The 22104-nt window shown below is 39.1% G+C and overlaps 1 protein-coding gene across 1 annotated transcript in view; it reads left to right on the forward strand.

The window, feature by feature from the left end:
- The window catches only part of LOC108902769 (homer scaffold protein 3), a 49115-nt gene that overhangs the window by 13399 nt on the left and 13612 nt on the right, over positions 1–22104 (forward strand). Inside the window, exons 3-7 of the mRNA XM_051077159.1 lie at positions 4965–5121; positions 7840–7971; positions 8502–8609; positions 8682–8690; positions 17942–18078. Of these exons, the coding sequence (XP_050933116.1) occupies positions 4965–5121; positions 7840–7971; positions 8502–8609; positions 8682–8690; positions 17942–18078 (543 nt within the window). The remainder of the gene's footprint in view (positions 1–4964; positions 5122–7839; positions 7972–8501; positions 8610–8681; positions 8691–17941; positions 18079–22104) is intronic.

A 22104-nucleotide genomic window follows, 5' to 3' on the forward strand; every position in this document is an offset into this window, starting at 1 on the left:
ATACACATAATACATGTCCCTCCAGGGTCCTATATACTTACTATTATACTAATATACTATTAGACATACATTAAATCTGTTTACTTGTTATGCTGTCAGTTCAGAGATGTCAGGCTGATTTCTGTAGCTTTAGCTTAACATTTCACTTGTTTGCGCTCACTGCACCAGCTCTTCAAGCTGTCAGACATGAACAGCTGTATCCTTCTACCCAGTCGGTTACATTTTTACCCTCACAACACCTGATTTAATTAAAGGCTACACTGTTTCATATTAATTGTAGCACACCAGGCTCCACTTCCCTTTACTGCACTGCATTAGTTTAGACAAGGCTTCTGTGACTGTCGAGAGCTGCTGTGCAGTGTTTGCTCTCCCTCACCTCGGGAGGAATTTAATCCACTTTCACTCTGCTCATATGATCAAACCTTGACGTGTCTGAGCTGATTAGCTTGACAGGCTTTTCACAGAGCAGCGTCAAGATGGGCCAAATGAATGATGGGACATTAATTTCTGTGTGATGCGCTGTGACGGCTGGAAGATGATGAGCAGTCAATCATGATTTCTCATTAAGATGATAGAAGGGAAACCCTGACTGAAGCTATTTTGCTTTGATGTTAATTTTTATTTATTTTTGCTTATTGGCTTATTGCCTTTAACGCCCTGGTTATCTGTTATGAAGCAAGATAATTAGTTTTATTGAGTATAATTAAGTACTTTCATGGTGCTGTTAATGTGCTTGATTTGTGTCTGTCTGTATGGAGCAGGATTTTACCTCCTGACAGTGAGATAAATGTTGAGGTTTACCACAAACCTCAGATCAAACTCTTGAATAGAAGCTTTGTTGTAATATCCTGAACATTCTTTTGTGAATGTAAGAAAAATGGTTATCTTGCTTTCATTAAATTACACACATTGATATTGGGGGGCTGCATGGTTTTATCATGGTCTCTACCATTAGCCGCTACATATTTTCACTTGATAAATAGTTGCTAAAATGGTCTTACTCAAGGGCAATTGCACAGTAGCTCTTAAAGGTGATAACTCATGCACTGAAATACTCAGCTGGGTAATTTGATGCAGTGATTGAGCGCTTGGAAGCAGCATTCATGTTAACCTACAGATGCCCTGTCTGTTACAGAGTGTGGTTATTGTCTCTGTCAGGCGGCAGACTGAGCTTCAAGTTTTATGAAAAGTTTCTGTAATTACAACTGGGCTGAAAATACTGACAGAAGTAATATCAGTGGCTAAGTTTAAGAGGCAGAGCCAAGAGAAGTTTTTCTGGTGTCACCTTCAAATATTTATTGCTAAATTTACTGTTTTTTCATAGAAGTGACTGACAACAATTTCTGCATTAGTGTTTTTCATGGTTGGTTTGTAGCGGTTTCATTCTAGCATTTTTCAATGTGAAAAACATGGTGCACTGTATTTTGCCTTTGCAGACTGAAAAAATACATCAATGATGAAAAAACAACTGATGAGTCCAAACAGCCGTCAGTTGCAATCATAAAAATATAATAAAACCATTACAAACAATTTTCTATTATCGACTAAGTGGGCAGATAACTCTGTTAATTCACTGCTATAGAAGCAGCTAAGGTGTTGCAACAGCATACGATTAATATTTTTGTAAGAGGCAGCTCACATTTTGTCTTTCTGTAGAGGAAAAGCACAGGTGTGAATGAGAACATGAATGGCTCCTCTGCTCCATGCCATGCCTGTGAGCCAGCATGCACGACAGCAGGGACCTGGAACTGACACACCAAAATGGAGCAAAGCCATTATTAATGATATCAATTACACTTGTGCCTTTTCAGCTATTACATGTCAGAATCTCTGCTGTGAAAAAGAGGGCCATAGAAAGAGGTCAGGAGGCAGGAACGTATGACGTATAATGACCTTGCTGAACAAGTTAGAAAACAGTTGGCCTCACCAAATTAACTGGGCTGATGCCCAGTTAATAGGAAATGAGGAAGTCGCTTCCAAGTTTAAACAAACAGGCAAGCTAGTTAGCTTCTAGCCTGCTAGTGTCTCATTTAAATTACCTGTAGGTTTCATTGAACAAATCAATTTATTTCTGCCCCCATAGAAGTATTTGTGTCAGAAGGACTTTAGCTGGCTGTCAGCAACCAAACAGTTACCAAAACATTAAACTGCCTTGAACCCAGATGCCAGTACAGTTTTATTAATTGAACGCTTGCCTGCTCTGCTTAACTAAAATTCAAACCTCGTGCTTTTTGTTTTTGAGTCCTCGCCCAACCATCATAGAAATCCTATTTATGTACCAATATTCCTCCAACCTCTATGAGGAATATCTGGGACCTATATCAGAATATTTGAATTGAAATCAAACCAATAAATCAAATCCTAAGAGCCAAGTGTATTACAAATTTGAGACTTGCTAGTTTAATGTGTTTTGCATGTCATTTTTGCTCAGTGACTCTATGCTGTTCAGTTAACTTAGACCCATATTTGTATCTTCACTTAATTATATTTATTGCATCTGTATCTGCTACTGTCCTGGACCTGGACGACACCTAAATCTGTTTCCTTGGCTGTGCTGCTGTTCTCCATTGTTGACTGTAGCTTCAGTAATCTGTGTTGAAACAATGGCGACTATTGTTTGTATGCAAATATACAGCAATTCCAACCAAATCCATCAGCAACAATGCTTCATATAGCCACCACTGACCTATATAAATGGTTATTTCTCTTGCTTAGACAAAGAGCGGAGCCTCCTCCCAGCGCACATTATCCTCATTAATGTCGGTATATAATTGACTTGCAATGGGAACAGCTCATTGCATACATTAACATTATGCAAACTCTATTAGCTGTGTAATGTTGCATGAATTCACCAAAGTGCCTGTGTAGTCCCTCATCGTCCTGTGAGCCTCTATCCACTGATAGTCCCCACAGCAAGTCTTTATGTAGTTTCTTCAAAGAGAGCAGGACAGCTAATTGGACTGCTAAGGGTTAGCAAATCTTCAGCTTTATTTGGACCAATAGCCTCGTTACACCGGGAGCTCATCAATGACCTCAAGGTCTCTGAAAAAAAAAAATCACATTTGGAGGTTGGAAGTGTTTTTGTCCTATTTATAACTTGATCCATCGTTGTTGTACACGGAGAGGAACAGTGGGGCCCCGAAGTGCCAAAAAAGTCACTGCAGTCTTCGCTCAGACAGATTAACAAAATGAAATAATGATGATATCCAATTAATTTTAATGATGAGTACAGATGTTTTAGCCTTGTGGCTTTGATCCGTGAACTAAAAAAGGTCTCTTGAGTGTGATATTTCCATTTTTTTTCCATCACGCACTTTTTTTAAAAGTACCGCATCGCTCATAACGATAGCTGTGAATGGCATTTTTATCACGGTTGACCTATTTTTTTTCTCATGAAGCAACACATGGAAGCTTATTAACTGAAATGTATTGCTTTATATACCATCCAAAAATAACACCTATAGGTAGTATATTTATATACATGCTGTAAAACAAAAAGAACAAAGCCAACATCACAGCAGATCTGGCTGGTGCAATGGGAAGACTCACAGTGCCACCTCTATTAAAGATTAAAACCAGAGGCTCATTAAAATTAAATAAAAATGAAGCAAACCCATACAGGAAGTTGTGTAGTATCATGGGTTTTGCTTTGCTATTTATGTTCAGTAGTTGGCGGCAACCATGTTCTAAGTACACCACTTATTTTAATATTAACAAATAATGACATAATTCAATTTTTTAATGGGCCATGTCACCCAGATCACAAAAACATATGCTCCCTCTTACAGTGAACATGTGCTCTAACCAGGGCTTGTCAGAGGTTTGGTTTATCTGTCAAGGTTTTCTGTTGTTGAGACTTCTGACACCACCCTGATAAAAAGTAAATAAATGGAAGTTATGGTGCTTACAGCACTGAAAAAATGATTTCAATAATGTCCCAGGTGTTTATGCTGATGCACAAATTGGCTGTGAACAATTTCCATTTCTTTAATTTTATGCAGAAAATAAATGGTTCTGGTAAGACATTGAATTTAAAAAAATAATCATTATTCAAATTTTGTTCTTTGAGTAGAACAAACACATTTCCATTTCACCTGTGGTGTGTACATGTGGAGTCGTACAGTAAGTTTCAGTCACAAATGTCTCAAAACCATTGCAAATAATACCACAACTAGTGTAGCTCAATGGCACAGAGGAAAAGGTAAAATATATTTCTTGTCTCTGTGGAGAGTGTGCATTATAGTAAATGATGCAGTTTGCTTTAGACTTGAAGTGACAGTCTCAAACTGTTTCTCTCACATTTTCCAACACTGGCTTACTTTTAAATTCAGAACCCCTGAGGTGAATTTTCTCCACAGAGAAACTGGCTCAGTGGGGAGTGTCACACGCAGACAGATTTGTGTCTCCTAAAAAATCAGGCATGTTGCTCTTGACCCCAGGCTCACCTCGCTGTTTGTGATAGAGCTGAGTGAATGGAAAGGTCTGACTGAAGTGATGTATTGGCCTCATGATGAAAGCGACACGTATGGTTAGAAAATGATTGATAGCACAACATTTAAACAAATTAGGTGCAGTCCTGAAAGGCTATACGTGTGCACTTACACATGTGTGGTTATCTTATGTTTTCTTTTGTTCAATCTTATCCATGTTAAATCTGGTATATTGTCGGTTTTCTTAAAAGTAAAGGTTCTTTCTCACCCAAATAACAGCTCATACTTTTTAGTTTGAGCTCATTTGTAAAACACGTTTTTTTACATTTATACAAAAGGATTTCAGTTAGGGCTGCCCTCACTATAGAATAAAGGTAGAAATTAGCTTTCAAAAGAAAATGTTACTGAGATAAGTTCAGTAAGGACAAGAAGATTACTACTACAACTGAACTCCCCTCCTCTTCTTTTTAACAATAGATCATCAGTAACATGAAGTTAACATGGTCTGTTTTTCTGTCCTTGTGTGTTTTAAAGAGAGCAGCCCATCTTCAGCGCCAGAGCTCATGTCTTCCAGATCGACCCGGCCACCAAACGCAACTGGCTGCCGGCCAGCAAGCACGCCGTCACCGTGTCCTTCTTCTACGATGCCAGCCGCAGCGTCTACCGCATCATCAGCGTGGGTGGGACTAAGGTGAGAGCCCAACACACACGAGTGCAACGTGGTTTAAAGAGACAGAAGGCAGGAGAAAGGTCAGAAAGGGACCAGCTGGTGACAAAGGTAGGGGAATGTAAGCTTTTCATAGGTTAGAGCGTGGCAGGCATGGAGTTGTTGATGAGCAGCAGCAGACTCTCTTCCCTGGGAGACATACAACGTACACATATTATCTGGTGACATTTTCAGGTCAAGACACAAAAAACCAAATATTCTGTCATTCAATGACAGTGATTTTTGTCAACATTTTTCATTGATGTATTTAGCTGTATTTTTATTTATTTTATCAATGAATTTAACAAATGATTTTTTGTTGATGATGATTTTTTACAGTTTTCATTTCATACTTTGTCTGATTCATTTCTTTTTGTCATGTAGCACACTAATATTCACAAGACACGTCAAGAACACTCCAATGTCACTCCAGAAGATAATGTCCACCACAAACTGCTCAGAAATGTCTCAAGGAACACAACAAAGAGCCCAAGGTGTTGACCTGGCCTCCAGACTCCCCAGATCCCAATCTGACTAAGCATCTGTGGGATGATCCAGAACAAGTCAGATCCATGGAGGCCCTATGGAACCCACAGGACCCAAAGGATCTGCTGCCAATGTCCCGGTGCCAGACACTACAGGAGATCTTCAGAGATCCCATGTCCAAGCCCCAACATGTCAGAGCTGTTTTGCCAGTATGAGGGGGACCTATGCAATATTAGGTCCACAGGTACTGAATCAGATTGGGATCTGGGGATATTGGAGCCCAGGTAAACAGCTGTGGGTCTTTGCTGTGTTCCTTGGAGACATTTCTGAGCAGTTTTTGTGGTGTGGTGGGAACATTATCCTTTCTGGGGGAGGCCCCTGACATTGGGGAGTGTTGTTGCCATTGGAGCGGTGTGTGCTTGGTTTGTGACAATGTTTAGGTGGGTGGTACAAAGGGTGACAAAGTAACGTCCAAATGAATGTCAGAACCAAAGATTCCTCAGCAGAACATTATGTTATAATGAGATGATCAGTGTTATTCACTTCATCCACCAGTGGTCATAATGTTTTGGCTGATTGGTGTATACCCCGTAGAACTCAGCAGTGAGTTTTTGTTTCAGTGTTGTATTTATGTATGGTCTTCATTTGTTTAGTATCATTTTCTCCTGACTTTCATTTGATTCAGCCCCCTCTCTGCATCCCATCCTGACATTCTTAAAATAAATGGAAATAGAAATGTTCTTCTATTTGCATGTGGCAGTTGTTGGTGGGAATGCATTTGTGAAATATGCACGTCGTCAGCAGAATATTTATAACACATCCACATCGGTAATGCCACACCCACAACAACATTAAAGCAACTGGGAGTCGCAGCACTGATGGGAAATCTTGTTAGCATCAAAATGAAGCTCAGAGAAAAACACTGCTCTTTGTTGTTATCAGCCAATTGTGCCAATTTATTGCACTGAGACCAGAGGCTTTTGGAGAAGAGACTAAAGAGACTGTTCACTTGAGATTAGTTACTGAACAGATCATCGCACACCACAACAAACTTTTTCACTTAGCTCTCTTTCTTTCTCTGGCCTGGTTTTTAGACATTTTGTCTTTATCTGCACGCAGCAAATTTTCCAATAGATGTTCATAACAATTATTAAACTTGTTGTCTTTATGTTACAATCATGTACGAATGATTATCTTAAAAATACACCAGCTTGTTTACTGTAATGAGCTGCTGCTCAGTGAATAGTCGGCCTCTTGATAATCAGATGAAAATCTACATATTTTCTGGTCAAGTATGTACAAATGAAAAATAACAATGCGCTGTAATGAATTTGGCATTTAAAGGTGGCAGGAATTACTTATGTTCCTCCTCAGTGGCTTCGGTGGTGTTGTGAATTCATTGTCCTTGAAAATTACCTTCTCTTGAAAACAGGCTTTTTCAGTGTGTGAAGTAGTTTGATAAATGCACGTGTCTGATCCACAGTCCACAAGTACACGTGCGGCACGCCAGCCAGTTAGAATCAGAGTCAGTGCACTTTCATCACAGATACTGAAGGAGTATATTTGGTTGAGAACTTGAGTTATGAGGAGAAATCATGAAATGGAGACATCTTACTGAAGGAAATACAACAAATCAAATAAAACAAATTGTATATGTTTTGGAGTGAATATGTGAGTTTGTGTTTACAGTAAGAATTAATGGAGTGTAAATCATAGAGGAAACTATCTGTATCACATTTATGTTCGGTTACATCCCCTATAGATAATATCCTCCACTGTCAAATTTCAGTGTATCATGTTTAATATCCCCCTATGTTCTTATTTATACTATATTATTTATATCATATATTTATTATAACTATATCCCACCTTTACTACGAGGATAAATTATCAGCTTTTTATTCTTCTGTGCCGGCAACAGTCAAGACTGGAGGTGTTCATCAGCTGAACGCGATATCTCAGGAACACCTTTAGGGAATTTCTTCAAATTTGCCACAGACGTTCACCTGGATTCAAGGAACTGCTTAGATTTTGGTGGTCAAAGGTGAAAAGGTCACAGTGACCATCTGTCCCATTGTGGATGCAATATATCCAGAATGTCTGTAGGGATATGTGTTCTGTCAGAATGAGCTTTATTGGCTGAGGCATACAACTGCAAGGTGGTAATTCTACTTTATTCATGCCATATTTTACTTCTTCTATTCTCTGTGGTGCCAGGCCATCATCAACAGCACCATCACCCCCAACATGACCTTCACCAAAACCTCCCAGAAGTTTGGCCAGTGGGCCGACAGCCGGGCCAACACCGTCTACGGCCTGGGCTTCTCCACAGAGCAGCAGCTGCAGCAGGTAAACATCACTCAGCATTATAAACAAAACACCTCAAAGAGTCTTTCATTTATTAGTTATTACAAAGAGAGAGAGAGTAGATGGATTATGCAGCAGGAGAGGACAGAGATGTGATGATCAAGGCACTGTTTTCACTTTGTGTTAACACGTCTTGCATCAGCGTCTGATGCAGCTGGATTATATTTACACCTTACAACACATACACAATGTCTCCATCACACATATGGAAATACACTTTATCTTTTCCTCACCATGACACAGATTTCACAGGACACTTGCTCTCGTGGTATTTATTTATCTCCAAGATTGCAGCTTTTTTATTTTCACATTCAACACAAGCTGTTATTAAATTAATTACATTGCAAGAGCTGCATCAGTAAATTAACTAGATTTCTGAGGTCAGAGGTCGTGGCACCTGGACGATAAATTGAAGATGTGGACGAGTGCGTGTTTCTTGCAGTGATGAGTTTTCAGGTTATCTTGGCACACAGCGAGTGTGACTTTGGTCTCTTCTCTCCCTCCTCCTGCAGTTTGCAGAGCAGTTTAAAGAGGTGAAGGAAGTGGCCCGTCTTGCCAGGGAGAAATCCCAGGAGCGGTTTGAACTGGCCAACCCTGCGCTCAACATTGCAGCACCACAGGTAAAGAACTGTTGTACTTTCATAAAACTTTTGTGAGTCTAGTTTACGCACACACTCAGTTATCTGGGCAAGATTTCCCAGGTAGAAAAAGGAAACTCCCCGCACTCCAAAAAGTTGTCCCAATCTGACAGAAATATCAAAGAGTTCGATCACTCATCCTCTGTAAACGCCAGCTTCTAATCAGCCAAAATAAGTGAAAAATTAGAGAACATTTACATCCTAATATATGCATTTTTGGTATGCTAATTTATTAGTAATTTTATAGCACAATAATAAATCATCTAATGAGAGTTTTTTCATTTGCTGGGCTGGAATTTCACTCTCTGAAAAAAACTCATTGTGAGTAGTTTGTTGTATTTTTTCCTGGAGGGGAGAAAAAACACAAAAAGACTTTCCCAAGAGGGGTCTGTGGATTATCCTGCGTAACTGGGACATTGTTCCTGAACAGACACATTACTGTTGGATTTTTTTTAAAATTGAGTTTTGAGACGCTTCTGGCACCACACATAAGAGGCTCTTTCACCTCCACGGTCATGGGACGATGGGAGACTTCTCAGATGGCAGAGAACTGCAAACTTCACTAAATAAAAATCTGATTATCTGCATGGAAGATAGTTTTACTGTTTACTGAATTTAGGGTAATGAGGTGTAAGAAAAATATGATTTAAAAAAATATATTTGGAGTGAATTTATTTATATAGGGAGTAAAATGAGGTTTGATGTCTGGAATATTGATGTGATGTAAAAACCGGTGGTGTTATAATGTAAATATAACATGAGAAGATGAATTTTTAACAGACTTAAGAGGAAATATGATTTTAAAAAAGAAAAAAATGATATGCCTAGGTCTGGGCGTGGCCTTTGATAAGGATGTACAAGGTTTGGGTTTTAGAGATTGAACTTTTGACCTTGGAGGGACTTTGTACATGTTTGTAACCCTGCAGGCCAATACAGTAGAGCAGTAACATGGCAATGAACCCTAGTGGCTGTGTTTCTATTTGAAACATATACAGAATCGCCAGGGATTACATGGATCCCCATCTGGCCGCTCCATTATTTCTCCCATTGGTTAACTCCATTAAAAGATTTCATGCATGACAAATGGAGATGAGAGGCAGAAAGAGACTCTGTCACTGAAGGTGTTTGGAGGGGCAGTAATGACCAGGACTGAGAGAAAGAAGAATGAGGGATTGGAAAATGGAGAGGAAAGAGGACGAGATGGAGGGGAGAGGGAGAGAGGGAAGTGCAGCTGATTCATCTATAATTGAAGGGAATCTGGCTGCTGCTGCCGAAAGGACAATGGCCAGCTTTTATCCTGCCAGCGTATGTGATTTCTTGGTGGATGTGATAACTGTGAGGTTCAGCTGGAGAAGTGAAAGTTTGCCTGCAGCAGAAACTTTTTGTCCTTCACCTTTTCTCCCACTCAAAAGCCACCTGGTGATGACATTACAAGATGCAGAGTGATATTTACCGGGCCAGTTTTTCTGACATTTACAGACATCAACAATAGCAACACAGTCAGTACACACTCTGTTTGGGAGGATGTGACTGTGATGTAACTGTACAAACATGGAGGAAACAATGTCTCATATAAACTCTTTGGAAGCCTCAGAGCTGAGTATTAGCATTAAGAGTCTGCTTAGTTGTTGTTGGTGACACAGATTCAAAACAGAGTAAAAGGCTTGGTAATGCCTGTGTGTGTGTGTGTGTGTGTGTGTGTGTGCGCGCGCGCACTGTGTATTAGTCTTAACAAAGAGCCACTCAGCAGGTCTGAGAGACTGCAGAGTCACGCTGCCAACCTCGACCTCAGCTCTGAGACACTCAGATAAGAGCTGATGTTTTGTCTTGTCCATTTATCCAGCACAGCCGAGAGAAAGCAGCCGCGGATACGACAAAAAAAACGAGCGTCAATACAGAGAAGGTCAACAGCGCGAGAAGTCGAGAGCAGAAATTGAACAATATTTCTTCAAACTGTCTGACAGTTATCGATAAACTTTTATTAAATATTGTTTTTCACCATGCCAGGGGACTTATATCAGTTTTCTCAGAGTATTGATGCTGGACTGAGCTACACAAAGGCAGACCTGAGAGTGGAAGGTCAAATTAATTAGTAATGTTCCCTCAGTCAGCCTCCATCTTTAGTCTGAATGTATCCAGTGTCTTTTTGGATTTCATAGCTTTTAGATTTTTGGGATAGAAACCTCTCAAAAACAGGTGAATACTGTTGCTCTACTCTCTCTACATTCTTTGCACTTAATCAAACTACATTTGTAATTTGATTCAGACTTCAGGTCTTTGTTCAGTTTGTTAAGGTTATTGATTATTCTTAATAGTAGTAGTAGTGGACAAAAACATACTTTCTTATCCGAATGTTCATAAATTTTGTAAAAATGTTATATTGTTGAGACAGGGACAGGGATTAATACACAAAATAAAAGTCCTTGAATCAGGTTCATGATCACATGACATGGGTCTTTACCTTTACCTGTACTAAGAGCTGTAGTGGTAGTTAACATTGTTACAAAGGGCTTTATTGTTCAACAGTAACAACAGTTTAAAAAAATATGTAAAGAAAAGCAAAGTGGAGAAATCAGGAATAGACATAGACAAAAACTGGGAAAGCATGTGTCAAACACTGACAAGACATTCTTTGAAAAAAAAAAGCAGCTGAACCTGTTTTGCATGTGTTCTGTGCTGATATTGCATTTCTAGCCAGCTGTACTCGTGTGAAATGAATTTCTTGCCCCTGCATGTCACACAGCCAGTGGTAGGAGAAATACTTTCATCTTTTACTTAAGTTAGAGTAGCAATACTGCAATGTAAGAACACATACAGTAAAAGTCCTGCTTTCTTAGTTAAGTAAAAGTATTATCGGTAAAATATTTATATTACAGTGTCAAAAGTAAAAATGCTCAGTATTGTTGTAGTAAATGACCCCAGTCTGCTACTGGATAATTATGACTGAGGCATTAGTTGCAGCGAGTTGCAGCTAATTTGAACTGTTTTATATACAGTTGTGTAGTTTGTTCTATAAAAATTCACCATAAGTTATATTTAAGTTGATATTAAGTTGAATAAAATCTTAACATACTATGTAACTAGTAACATTAGCATAACATGTTAGAATAACATTTAGTGCAGTAAAAAGTTACTTGTCTCTGAAATGCAGTGAAGTAGAAGAACAAAGTATTATGTGATGTGATGGAAATACTCAAGTAAAGTACAGGTGGCTTAAAACTAAATTAAAGTGTACTTAGTTACATTCTACCACTGGTGCACAAACACACACATTCAACACTACACAGAGGTCAGAGGTCAGTGACCGGTCAAGGGCAAGCAGAGGTGTTACATAATGTTACCATGACAACCAGAGTCAGACAGGGTCAGAGGCAGCCAGGCAGCCTGTACAGATTTCTCCATAATACAGCAGTCATTGATTTTTATGTCAGGCAGTAAACACAGAGGTGTTGTAGGTTGTTGTGGTTATTATCACATCTTCTCACTGGTGACTGAGCCCTGCACCTTGTAAAACACCTCACTGCTGAGTATCTGAACCTGTGTGATACAGAAATAATACCCAATCGAAGCAAAACTGTTATGGTGTGTGAGTACATGATGGTGCTTTATGTATGAACTACAGCCAAGTATTGATGGAATCCAAAGAGGCTATAATGCAAGTTAAGAGCTCCATTAAGGCCGATATGGGTTTTATATATCTAAATGTGGAAGGCCACTTTGTAATAACACTGGAAGAAAAAATACAGCATAAACGGCCAAATATGTGAAGCTTACATCACAACAAACTAGCGAACAGAGAGAAAATGCTGGTTGCTTGAGAAAAGCCGCAGTGTCACATACTGTATTTTCTCCTTCACCCAGCGTGTTAGTAGGGTTTGTATCACCTCCAGCTGGTCAGTAACAGCCCTGGTTAGTAACCAATCCACAGCGTTGCAGAGCTGTATCTATGCAGCCTCGGGCTTTACAGAGCACATATTCTAAGTGTGATATGTGGTTGGCAGCAGGGGATCTGCAAGGCAGTGAAGCTTCAGCTTTCAGGCTTGTTTGCAGAGCTCAGAGATAAGATGGAGGAGGAGATGGTGAAGTCAGTGAGATAAAAATGGCAAATGGCAAACAGAACAAAGCAGGGAGAACTGTCAAATAGACAAGTGCAGAGATGATAAACAGATTTATGCAAGAAAAAACATAATATATATATATATATATATAAGAAAAAATGAGTTATTGGTGGTCCCAGTGGGAGCTGTACCCACAACCATGTCAGGATTAATGCTTTTATATATTTTAAAACACAAAAGCCCTCAAATGTTTTTTAAATAATTCTTCCCAAGATGAAATTGTGATACATATATTGAAATATTAGGATAGATAAAAGCGACACGCCCACCAGACCATGACAGCTGTATCACTACTTTCTCATCTGGCTCTGCTTAAATAATTTATTTATATGTTCCAGTAAGGAGAATAGGCTCGTATGCAAGTAAAAAAATCCTTTTATTTTTTTTAATGTTATTCTTATTTCTCTTTCTGGAAGTTGCGCAATTGTGAAACATCCTGCATTTGTGGCTTCAAACGGAATTCCAGTTGTAATTTCATCCCGTACAATATGACCTCAGATATTATTACTAGACAAGAAGAGGGATCAGAAAACTCTGAAGCTCCTGCCTGTTACAGAAAGATAAGAAGAAATACAGAAGAGTGACAGTAATTTTTTAAAGCAACAGTGAATTCTGCAAAACTGCAAACTTAAAGATGAATATTCACTTGTGTGACTACTTATTTTGAGCTATTCAGTTTACTGTAACAGCACCAGAGAAAGTATGATTAGGAGGGCATGTTTAATGCAAAGATGAAAGAAAGACATAACAAGTATAAAATGAAAACCGTTATGTCCTGGGTTCGTTCTCCACTGGTTGTCTCCACACGTCTGCAGTTATCAGAGGGTTAATGGAAAGACTCAGCTAATTTGAATTAATAAAATTGCATTAAACAGATCCACCCATTTGGTTTTATAAGTGGGAGTCTGACCTTTAGTCTGTTTATTGTCCCAATAACCAGTAAACCACCAACTACGATGGGCTGACTGATCCATGACGCGACCTCCCACCGAGCTCAGTCAGTGAGAAGGTCAGTGCCACATATTTACCGGCCAGACGTGAGATCCTCACATCTAACTCTCAGCATGAGAGCAAATAAGCGAATTGCCCAAAATGCCAAACTATTCTTTTAACATTAGAGGCTGCGATTGAAAAACTAGAGACGACTTGGAAGGACAAGTCAAAATAGATTACTTAAAGTAATGCATAAAAAGTTGAAATCTCCAACTTTTCCCGGTCAAAATGGTGCCAGTACAAATTCAGATTTAGCTGTTTAGGTGACAGAGCCTAACATCAACAATACCAGGATCACTATGTCTTGTGTGAAAACATTACTGTAAAAATATCCACCTTTATACAGCTAATGGTGTTAAACAGAAAAATATCAGTTCAAACAAACACAACTTGAGCATATGTGGTGTTAATGAAAGGGTACTTGAACTCATCTCACTGGCTTGTGGTGTTTGTAAAACAGTAAAAGGTTGGAAACCACTGAGCTACATGGTGAGGGTAAATGAATGCATAAAACATTATAGAAGAAATAACATCTCTGTCCATAAATCAGCTGAAAAAACATCTTGGCACAGCAGGATACAGATGCTGTGTCCCTCCTCTGACAGGTAACAGCTGTCATTTGTTTGCACCTGCTGATTGGAGCTTTTCTCCTCCCATACATGGTATCTATGCAGAGGCAGACAGAAATGCCAGTCATCAATATTTTAAACCACAGACTTGGCATTAAAACCAACAAAAAAATAAGTGAATGTGTCAGTCTGTGTGTGTTGTTTAGTGGAGAATACAGGTGCCTCAGGAGAAGCCTAAGCATGTACCTCTGATGCATGGACACATGAATAAATGAAGCAGATTTGTGGTCTCGATCAAACACAGTGTGTGGAAACGGGAGCTTTATAAAGCTAAGAGAGCAAATGGACTGACGCATGGATAAATAAGTAAACAGTGTAGATGTACTAGAGACGAACAGTGGAGCAGAGACATCATGATGAAAGCTCTCAGGAAAGCTGTTTAATATTTTAAATATCTGGGATCCCATCGATTACAATCCAAGCCTCCTTTCAGGAGGACCCCGAAAAATGTTTATGTTACCGCTTTGGGGTTTGAGGTATTCATCCTCATATACACATTTGTTTCGCAGGTCATATTGAGGTGGATGTTTTTCTTCCTTTTAATGTTCTATTAATTGTATTTTACTTTGTTGATGAAAAAAAAAACAAAAAAATATTATTCTGTCTCCATCTTTGTGGCTGAGCACTCACAGCTGTTGTGTTTCCCAGGAATCACCTGTCAGTCTAACAGCGTGGACGGGACTCTGACCTTGTCTTCCTCTGTTGATACAGTTTGTTTTCGCTGTCTGTTCAGCCCTCAGTTGCGATCACTGCTCCTGCTGTGCAGAAACAAAGCTCCAGTGTTGAAAACAGCGAAAGCTTTCATGAACTGGGAACAGGATGGATCGCTGTGTCATTAAAATAATAGTGCTTAATGCATTGTTTTAATCATCTAATAACTATTTGTCTCTCTTTCTCCTCATTTGCCCCTTCCATCTCTGTTTTCCTGATGCATCATGGGACATGTTCATCTCTCAGCTCTCCCAGGTGCGTAAAAATAAAAAACAAAACACACACACACACCACTCTGCAATCAAATAGTAATACAAACACCAACCATCTTCTTTTGTCTAAGGACTGCGGTGTTCATAGACTTAGTGTTGCATGCACTATCATGCTCAATAATTCAGCTGGAGTCTGATCAAAGTTGACTTCAGAGCCAGTTTAGTTTCTGAACACAGCGGGTGTTTCCTGCAAAAGACAGAGAAAGCTTTGTTAACGACCAGCAGCAACAACACAAAGTGTTATTTAATCTGCATGTTTTATCTAAGATGCACAGGCTGCATTCACCAAAATTGAGACACAATTCACTGATATTATTGATTTTCCAGAGACTGGAGAACATGCAGATTATGTCCTTTAAAAGTGAAAATTCTCCGCAGGTCCTTTTGAACTCAACTGACTAACTAATTAATTGTTGGTCGTTTGCAGGTTTGTGCTCTAATGTCTCTGCCTTGTTTCCACTCGGCCTGTTGGCGAACGACATACGGAAAAACTGCTGTAAATTTGTAATCCCATTTATGACTTAAACATGATTCACAGCATGAATTATTCAGGGATACGCACAGCCGATCCATTGGCTTTGGGGCCGAACTGGAGTTGCCTTAGCTTTGATTTTCTCCTGCTCTCGGGTTCCTCTCTCTGGACACAGGTGCTCATCCACACGAGTCGGCTGTGTTTTATTTACATATCCGTCTATAAAGGACAGACAGAGAGCTGCTGACCTACAGATAATAAACCGACATCCTCAGGGGAATACAGCCAGGCTAGCTTAAATTAATAATACAAGCTTTTTCTACAGTAAGTGCAGGGTTGTAAGGCTTCACTGAGGCACTTGGTCGCTGACAAATTCAAGTTTAGGTTTCTTCGCAGAAAGACGCAGTGAGAAGGCGAGGGGAGGGGTGAGGGGGTTTACGGAAATTTGCCTTAGTTAATTCATCTGCATGCTTTTAAAAAGTGAGACTGGGCAATCACACAACCTCAAACTGAGGAAAATGGTTCACAAAACTGTGTGAAAGGAAGCTTGAACCCATTTCTGGGCAGCAGGGAAGGAAAATATCAAAGCAGATTGGTTAGACTTGACTGTGCCAGGCTGGAGTCAAGCCATCAGTATGCTGTAATGTCATACTCTCATACTGTCAAAGTCTCTTTTTGACATGAGAGGAAGACGAATGGTTCTACTTGTACTGTATCACCATTCAGTTTATGTAGCCTTTATTTTATGCTTTAGGGTACTCCCAATGAGGTAAGATGGAAAAAGAAAGCAAAGGCAAGAACTGCTGACTTTGATTTGATTTCCTTACACGGATTCCTAGCTTGAAGATGTTCAAGCACACTGTGTTTATAGTTTAGTTTATAGTATTTACAAGCAAGTACAAGTCGTTACTTAGAAGTATTAAAATGAATTATATAATAAAGGTTGTAGGTAGTTTTGCTTACAAGCTGTAATCTAAACAAAAAGCAGTCAGGTGGATCACTAACCAGTCATTTATTTCCCACAAAAACAGAAATTTACATTAGTTAGTTAGTAAGTTAATCAGATCTCTGAGACAGTATGAAGAGAAGGCAGCTGGGCGGCACACATGGCTGCTCGCTTTGCATGGAGCCTGTTTACAGGAGCCCAGATGGGACATATCAGGCGCTGACAGGTGGAGTTCTGTCTTGCTGCTGTGTCACGTCCACTTGGTTCTGATGACAGGTCTGAATATAGAGACACTAATGGGCCTGTCAGCAGCTCAAGCCTGGGCCTCTGAGCCAAAATCTAATTAACTGTGCTTAATCTTATCAAGAGTGTAACATCCACAATCAGTGATCTTTGGATACGGCCATGTTGGCATATTGAATGTCCTTTAGAGCAACTGCTCTGAATAAAATAATGTGGAAAAAGTGCAGACAAAATTTAGTTGTATCCTGTTTCAAGTGCTGTTGTTCTCTAATCAGGCACTTTCTGTGAAAGGACTTCGTGTCCTCTGATAGGAGAACTGCAGTGTAGTTCAGGACGATTTACAGTGTAATCCCAACCAACTCTGAGACACGTCCCTTTTTTTAATGAGGTTACTACACAAAAGGTGCCGATGTATCCAGCCTTGTCTTTTATGGCTGCAACTAATAATTATTTTCATTTCATATTTTATTAATCTGTCAGTTATTTTTTTGTTAATCAATTAGTTATATGGACTAAAAAAATGTCAGAAAGTGGTGAAAAATAGCAGCTCAATTTTTCAAGACCCAAGGTAATGTCTTCATATGACTTGTTATGTCTGACCAACAAGATATTCAGTTTACTATCATGTATGAGAAAGGAAAAACATCAAATCTTCGTGTGTGCAAAGCTGGAAGCAGAGAATACTGGAATAGTTTTCTTTAAAAAAATGACTCAAGACAATTAATCGATAATCAGAGGAAGTGCTTATGAATTTTCTTTCTGTGGACTAATTGATTAATCAACTAATCTTTTAACCTTTCATTTCATTGTTTTCCAAGAAGCCCCAACACTATATTACAAAGCTGCTGTAGATTTCCATTTTAACCCTATAACAGAGCTCATGTCCTGTTTGTGTTGACATCTGTGTTGGTTCATGTGTTGTTGGTTCAGGAGTTGTCAGAGGAACGTCACTCTCCGCCACTGCTGACAGTTAATGGGCCAGGCGAGGAGAAGCTGTTTCGCAGTAAGAGCGCTGAAGTGGAGCTGACAGTGGAGAAGGAGAGGGTCAAGAAGATGTTGTCTGAAGGGTAACATTCATCATCTTTTTGTTGTTCAACCAAACATTTACACCCCGTACTTCTGCATGCACCAGACTTATTGTCTGGAGAAAAGAAAGCTTAATAGATTTAATTACTATAAGATAAGCTGCGATAAGACCATACCCTCATGGGCAAGACTTTTAGCAAGACACTCAGTTTTTAATCAGCCTAATTAACCTTTAACTTTTTTAGTTAATGTTGATAACCAATAACAGTACTTCATACTTCAAATGCTCCAGTTCACTCCATTATAATTGGTAGAAAAACGTATTTAGCTTTCTTTTCCCCATTAAAGGGAAACAACACATAACATGAACCACTGCACTCTGACATATAATATATATATTTTTTAAACATATTTTTTTTTTTTTTTTTTTTTTTTGTTTTATATATATATTTCAATCTGTTTAATCAATTTTACCAGAGGTGGCCAGCATCATGAGGAGATGATTTAGGAAAAAAAAAGCATTTTTGTAAAAAAAAATGACTTAGGCAATTATTTTAAGAGGGTGACGATTTGCATTTAATGAAGAGTGTGGTGAAAATGTATTTTATTTGACCCCAGATTATAATATATATTTCAGGAGCACATTTATTAGACTACAAACTTTACCTCTGAAAATTTATTTGACATCAAAAAAAAAAGAGAAAGAAAGAGACAGCATGCAGTGAAAATCTATGCTCAGAACTTCTGATGTTTATGGAAGAGAATTTGCCTTGCAGCAAACAAGCATAACAATCCATAACAATGATACCCAAAACACATAAAACACAAATTAAAATGAAACAACAGAGAGAGCAGCAGATGTGTGTGTGGGAGTACTGGAGTGGAGATTTTATTTGTTAGGGTTTGGAAAGTTGACGACAAAGGTTGTAATCCAGTGTCTAAACCACCGCTTGGCTACAGGAGCAGATGTAAATGTCCAAAGCACTTTGTTGAGCTTTGTACAGTGAATGATACTAACTCAAAATCCTAAATTCCTGTTAAAGGAGAAGAGGACTGTAAGCCATTAAATTGCAAAGTATGAGTATAAGTAAGAGTGTTTAGATCTGATAAGGCTTCACAGTCCTCTATATTTGTTATTTTAATGAAATGATTCTAAAATATTAATCTGCATCTCACTGCTTTTCATTCAGGTGATTGCAGTAGTCCATGAAAAAAGCAAAGATTGTTGTTGGTCTCTGGCTCTTGCCTTAACTTTTCACCAAAATTCACTGAAAGCTGTTCACAGGTTTTTGAGATATCCCTCTTACAAACAAACCTGAAAAGTGATGACCTCCTTGAAACAGGGAGCCACACATATCACTGTTATCCATCCACACTGCTGAGCTGGTACGCACACTGTAACTGAGGGGGTTTCTTCTTCTGACTGCTGTTTTGGGAGGAAAAAAAATGACACGTTACCAAAGAACTGATGGCAGAAAATTAAAATTGTATTGTAAACTGGACAAAGATCTGTGTCTGTAACTTTCCAACAGTAAGATGTGGCTACAAGCAGAGCCTACCTGGAGATTAAATTCTGGTGCCCATATGGTCACTTTTCCATGGAAGGAGTGAATCCAGAGTTAAAGGCATACCCCAACAGCTGAATATTTCACTTAGGAAAATATTAAACAATTTACGAGAGACAGATTAAAGGGTCACATCGAGTTTTACAAATGAAGATCATCTTATTGTAGGAAATATTACTCTGCCTTTTAATTTTACTCTATGGCTCCAGAGGAACTATGCAAAGTATGCACACAAGGCAGTTACAGTCCAGGCTGTTTTCGTTTGTGGTTCCCCGAGCGTCCCTCTCTATCTTCAAGAATCTCTTGAAGACTCATCTCTTCCGAGAGCACCTCTAACACCCTGACTAGCACTTACTATGCACTTACAGTGCACTTCTTTAATTGATCTCGTCGCCACTTTGCCTTATTTAACAGATTTAGTACTTAGTGCTTACTTCTAGCTCTCCTACTGCTCTGAAGCTTGAGTGTTGTACCTCGTTTGTAAGTCGCTTTGGATTAAAACACCTGCTGAATGTGTAAATGCAAATGTAAACAGTTTAAGGAAATAATCCCAGAAATATAGGTATGTAGACTACAAATGTTTAACAGACAACCTGCTTCACAAACTAGGGGCTTTGCCTTTGAACCAAGCAGTTGGATTCTAACGAAGATACACTATCGAGTTGCACTCTGGAAAATGGAGGATTTACAGTTTGTGCAACATCACCCTGTTTGATTAGACACTGGGTTTGAATATGGAAAAAATGTGCAGACCAGACACAAATAAAAAATGTGAAATTACAATATGGAGAAACTAAATTATAATATTAAATCAGAAGTTTAGATTGGGTGTAGGTAAATGAGTGGATACCACTGATCCACTGTATTTGGAGCTTGACTCAAATTAAGGACTAGAAGTCAGGAAATACAAACTGTTCCCTTAACAGCAGTGAACGATCGCTCTGCTCCGAGAATACAACTTACCTTTTTAAGACCATGCTCCTTTGTCCTCTGCTTTTGTCAGAAAGCATCTCAGACTGGCTCGACAGGTGTGTCAGAAAGGCTCACATTTATTTCTTAAGAAATATTACAACTTAACAGCAGTGAGTCAGTCTAAAAGCACTTTCCCTCAAAGCAAGAAATGTTACAGGTGGATACTCCCTCTCCCCCTTTTCCACCAGCTGTGTCTTTGTGTGTGTGTATGTCACATGTTCAAAACCATTTTCTAGCACTTGTCTGAGTCATGGCCCAGAGTTTTGACTTTGCATGCTGTATGTTTGTCCATGACTTCAGACTAGCCAGATGTGATTGACGCTGAATTTAGTGGCTTATAATTATTGTCATTATGGAGGCCATTATTGATCACTCAACCTTCCATGTGAGACCAGGAAGCAAAAAAGCTCTCGTCCTTGGCTGCTTTACACCCTATTATCCCGGCGATTTTATTTTATGATTGTTATGAACCTATGCAGGCTTTTCTCTCCTGTTGCTATGGTGAGTAGTTTTATGGTTGCCAAGCTGTTAGTTTGGTCGTCATGGCAAAGACTCAGCTTCCTAAACTCCATCTTCTCATCTGAAAGTTCTCTGGTTTATTAAATATCCCCTCTGAATCCTGACCTTTACCAGAGCCCAGGACCTGATCTCTCTTTCCCACATCCTAATAAAGGAGAGCACATTACCCATGTCAGTTTAGTTTTTTAGTAGTACTCAGTGGTATAATTTTCTGTTGTTAAAGGTGCATACTGTTATGTTCATTATTAAGTTTCAGGCCAGATTGTTTTCAAAAACTCACATATAAACAGCTGAAACAACCAACTGTAGTGATTAATGTGATGTATAATTTTGAGACAACTGGTAATCTAACATGGCTTTACCCAAATGGAAATGTTATATTGCACACACTGGGGTCTATTTTCACTTTAATACAGAAGCTAAAAATTATTAACTTTGGACAGGAGCTTATGAAACCATCCATTATCTATACCGCTCATCCATAAGGGTTGAGTGTGGGCTAGAGCCAATCCCAGCTGACACTGCAGGACTAACATATAGAGTCACATTTACAGGCAACTGCAGGCAATTTAAAGTCACTGAGTAACCTAACCTGCATGTCTGTCTAGGAGAAGGCCGGAGTACCTGGTTCGAACCCAGAACCTTCTGGGTAAACACTGCCCCACCGTGCTGCCTCTTATGAAGCCATTTTGAGCTTATCAATTTATCAAAAGATTGCACTGTAAGATAAAAGAAAAAGGGTAAGTCACGGGTACAAGTCAGACAGGTACACGTTTCAAACTTCTCTGAAACTATTTGAAATCCATGGTCTTATGGCTATTTAAAATCAAATAAGTGCCCCATCACATTTCTCCCAACAGCTGGTGCAGCATAATATTAATGTTTCATTTAATAACCTCATCATCATTCTGCATTTTCCTCACCAGCAATGCTTCTTTCCCACAGTAACATCCAACCAGAATAATGCCTTTAAAGCTGCACTGATCAGTATTTTTTACATTAACAGTAGTC

The sequence above is a fragment of the Lates calcarifer genome, linkage group LG17 (assembly GCF_001640805.2).
Source record: "Lates calcarifer isolate ASB-BC8 linkage group LG17, TLL_Latcal_v3, whole genome shotgun sequence".
NCBI lineage: Eukaryota > Metazoa > Chordata > Actinopteri > Centropomidae > Lates > Lates calcarifer.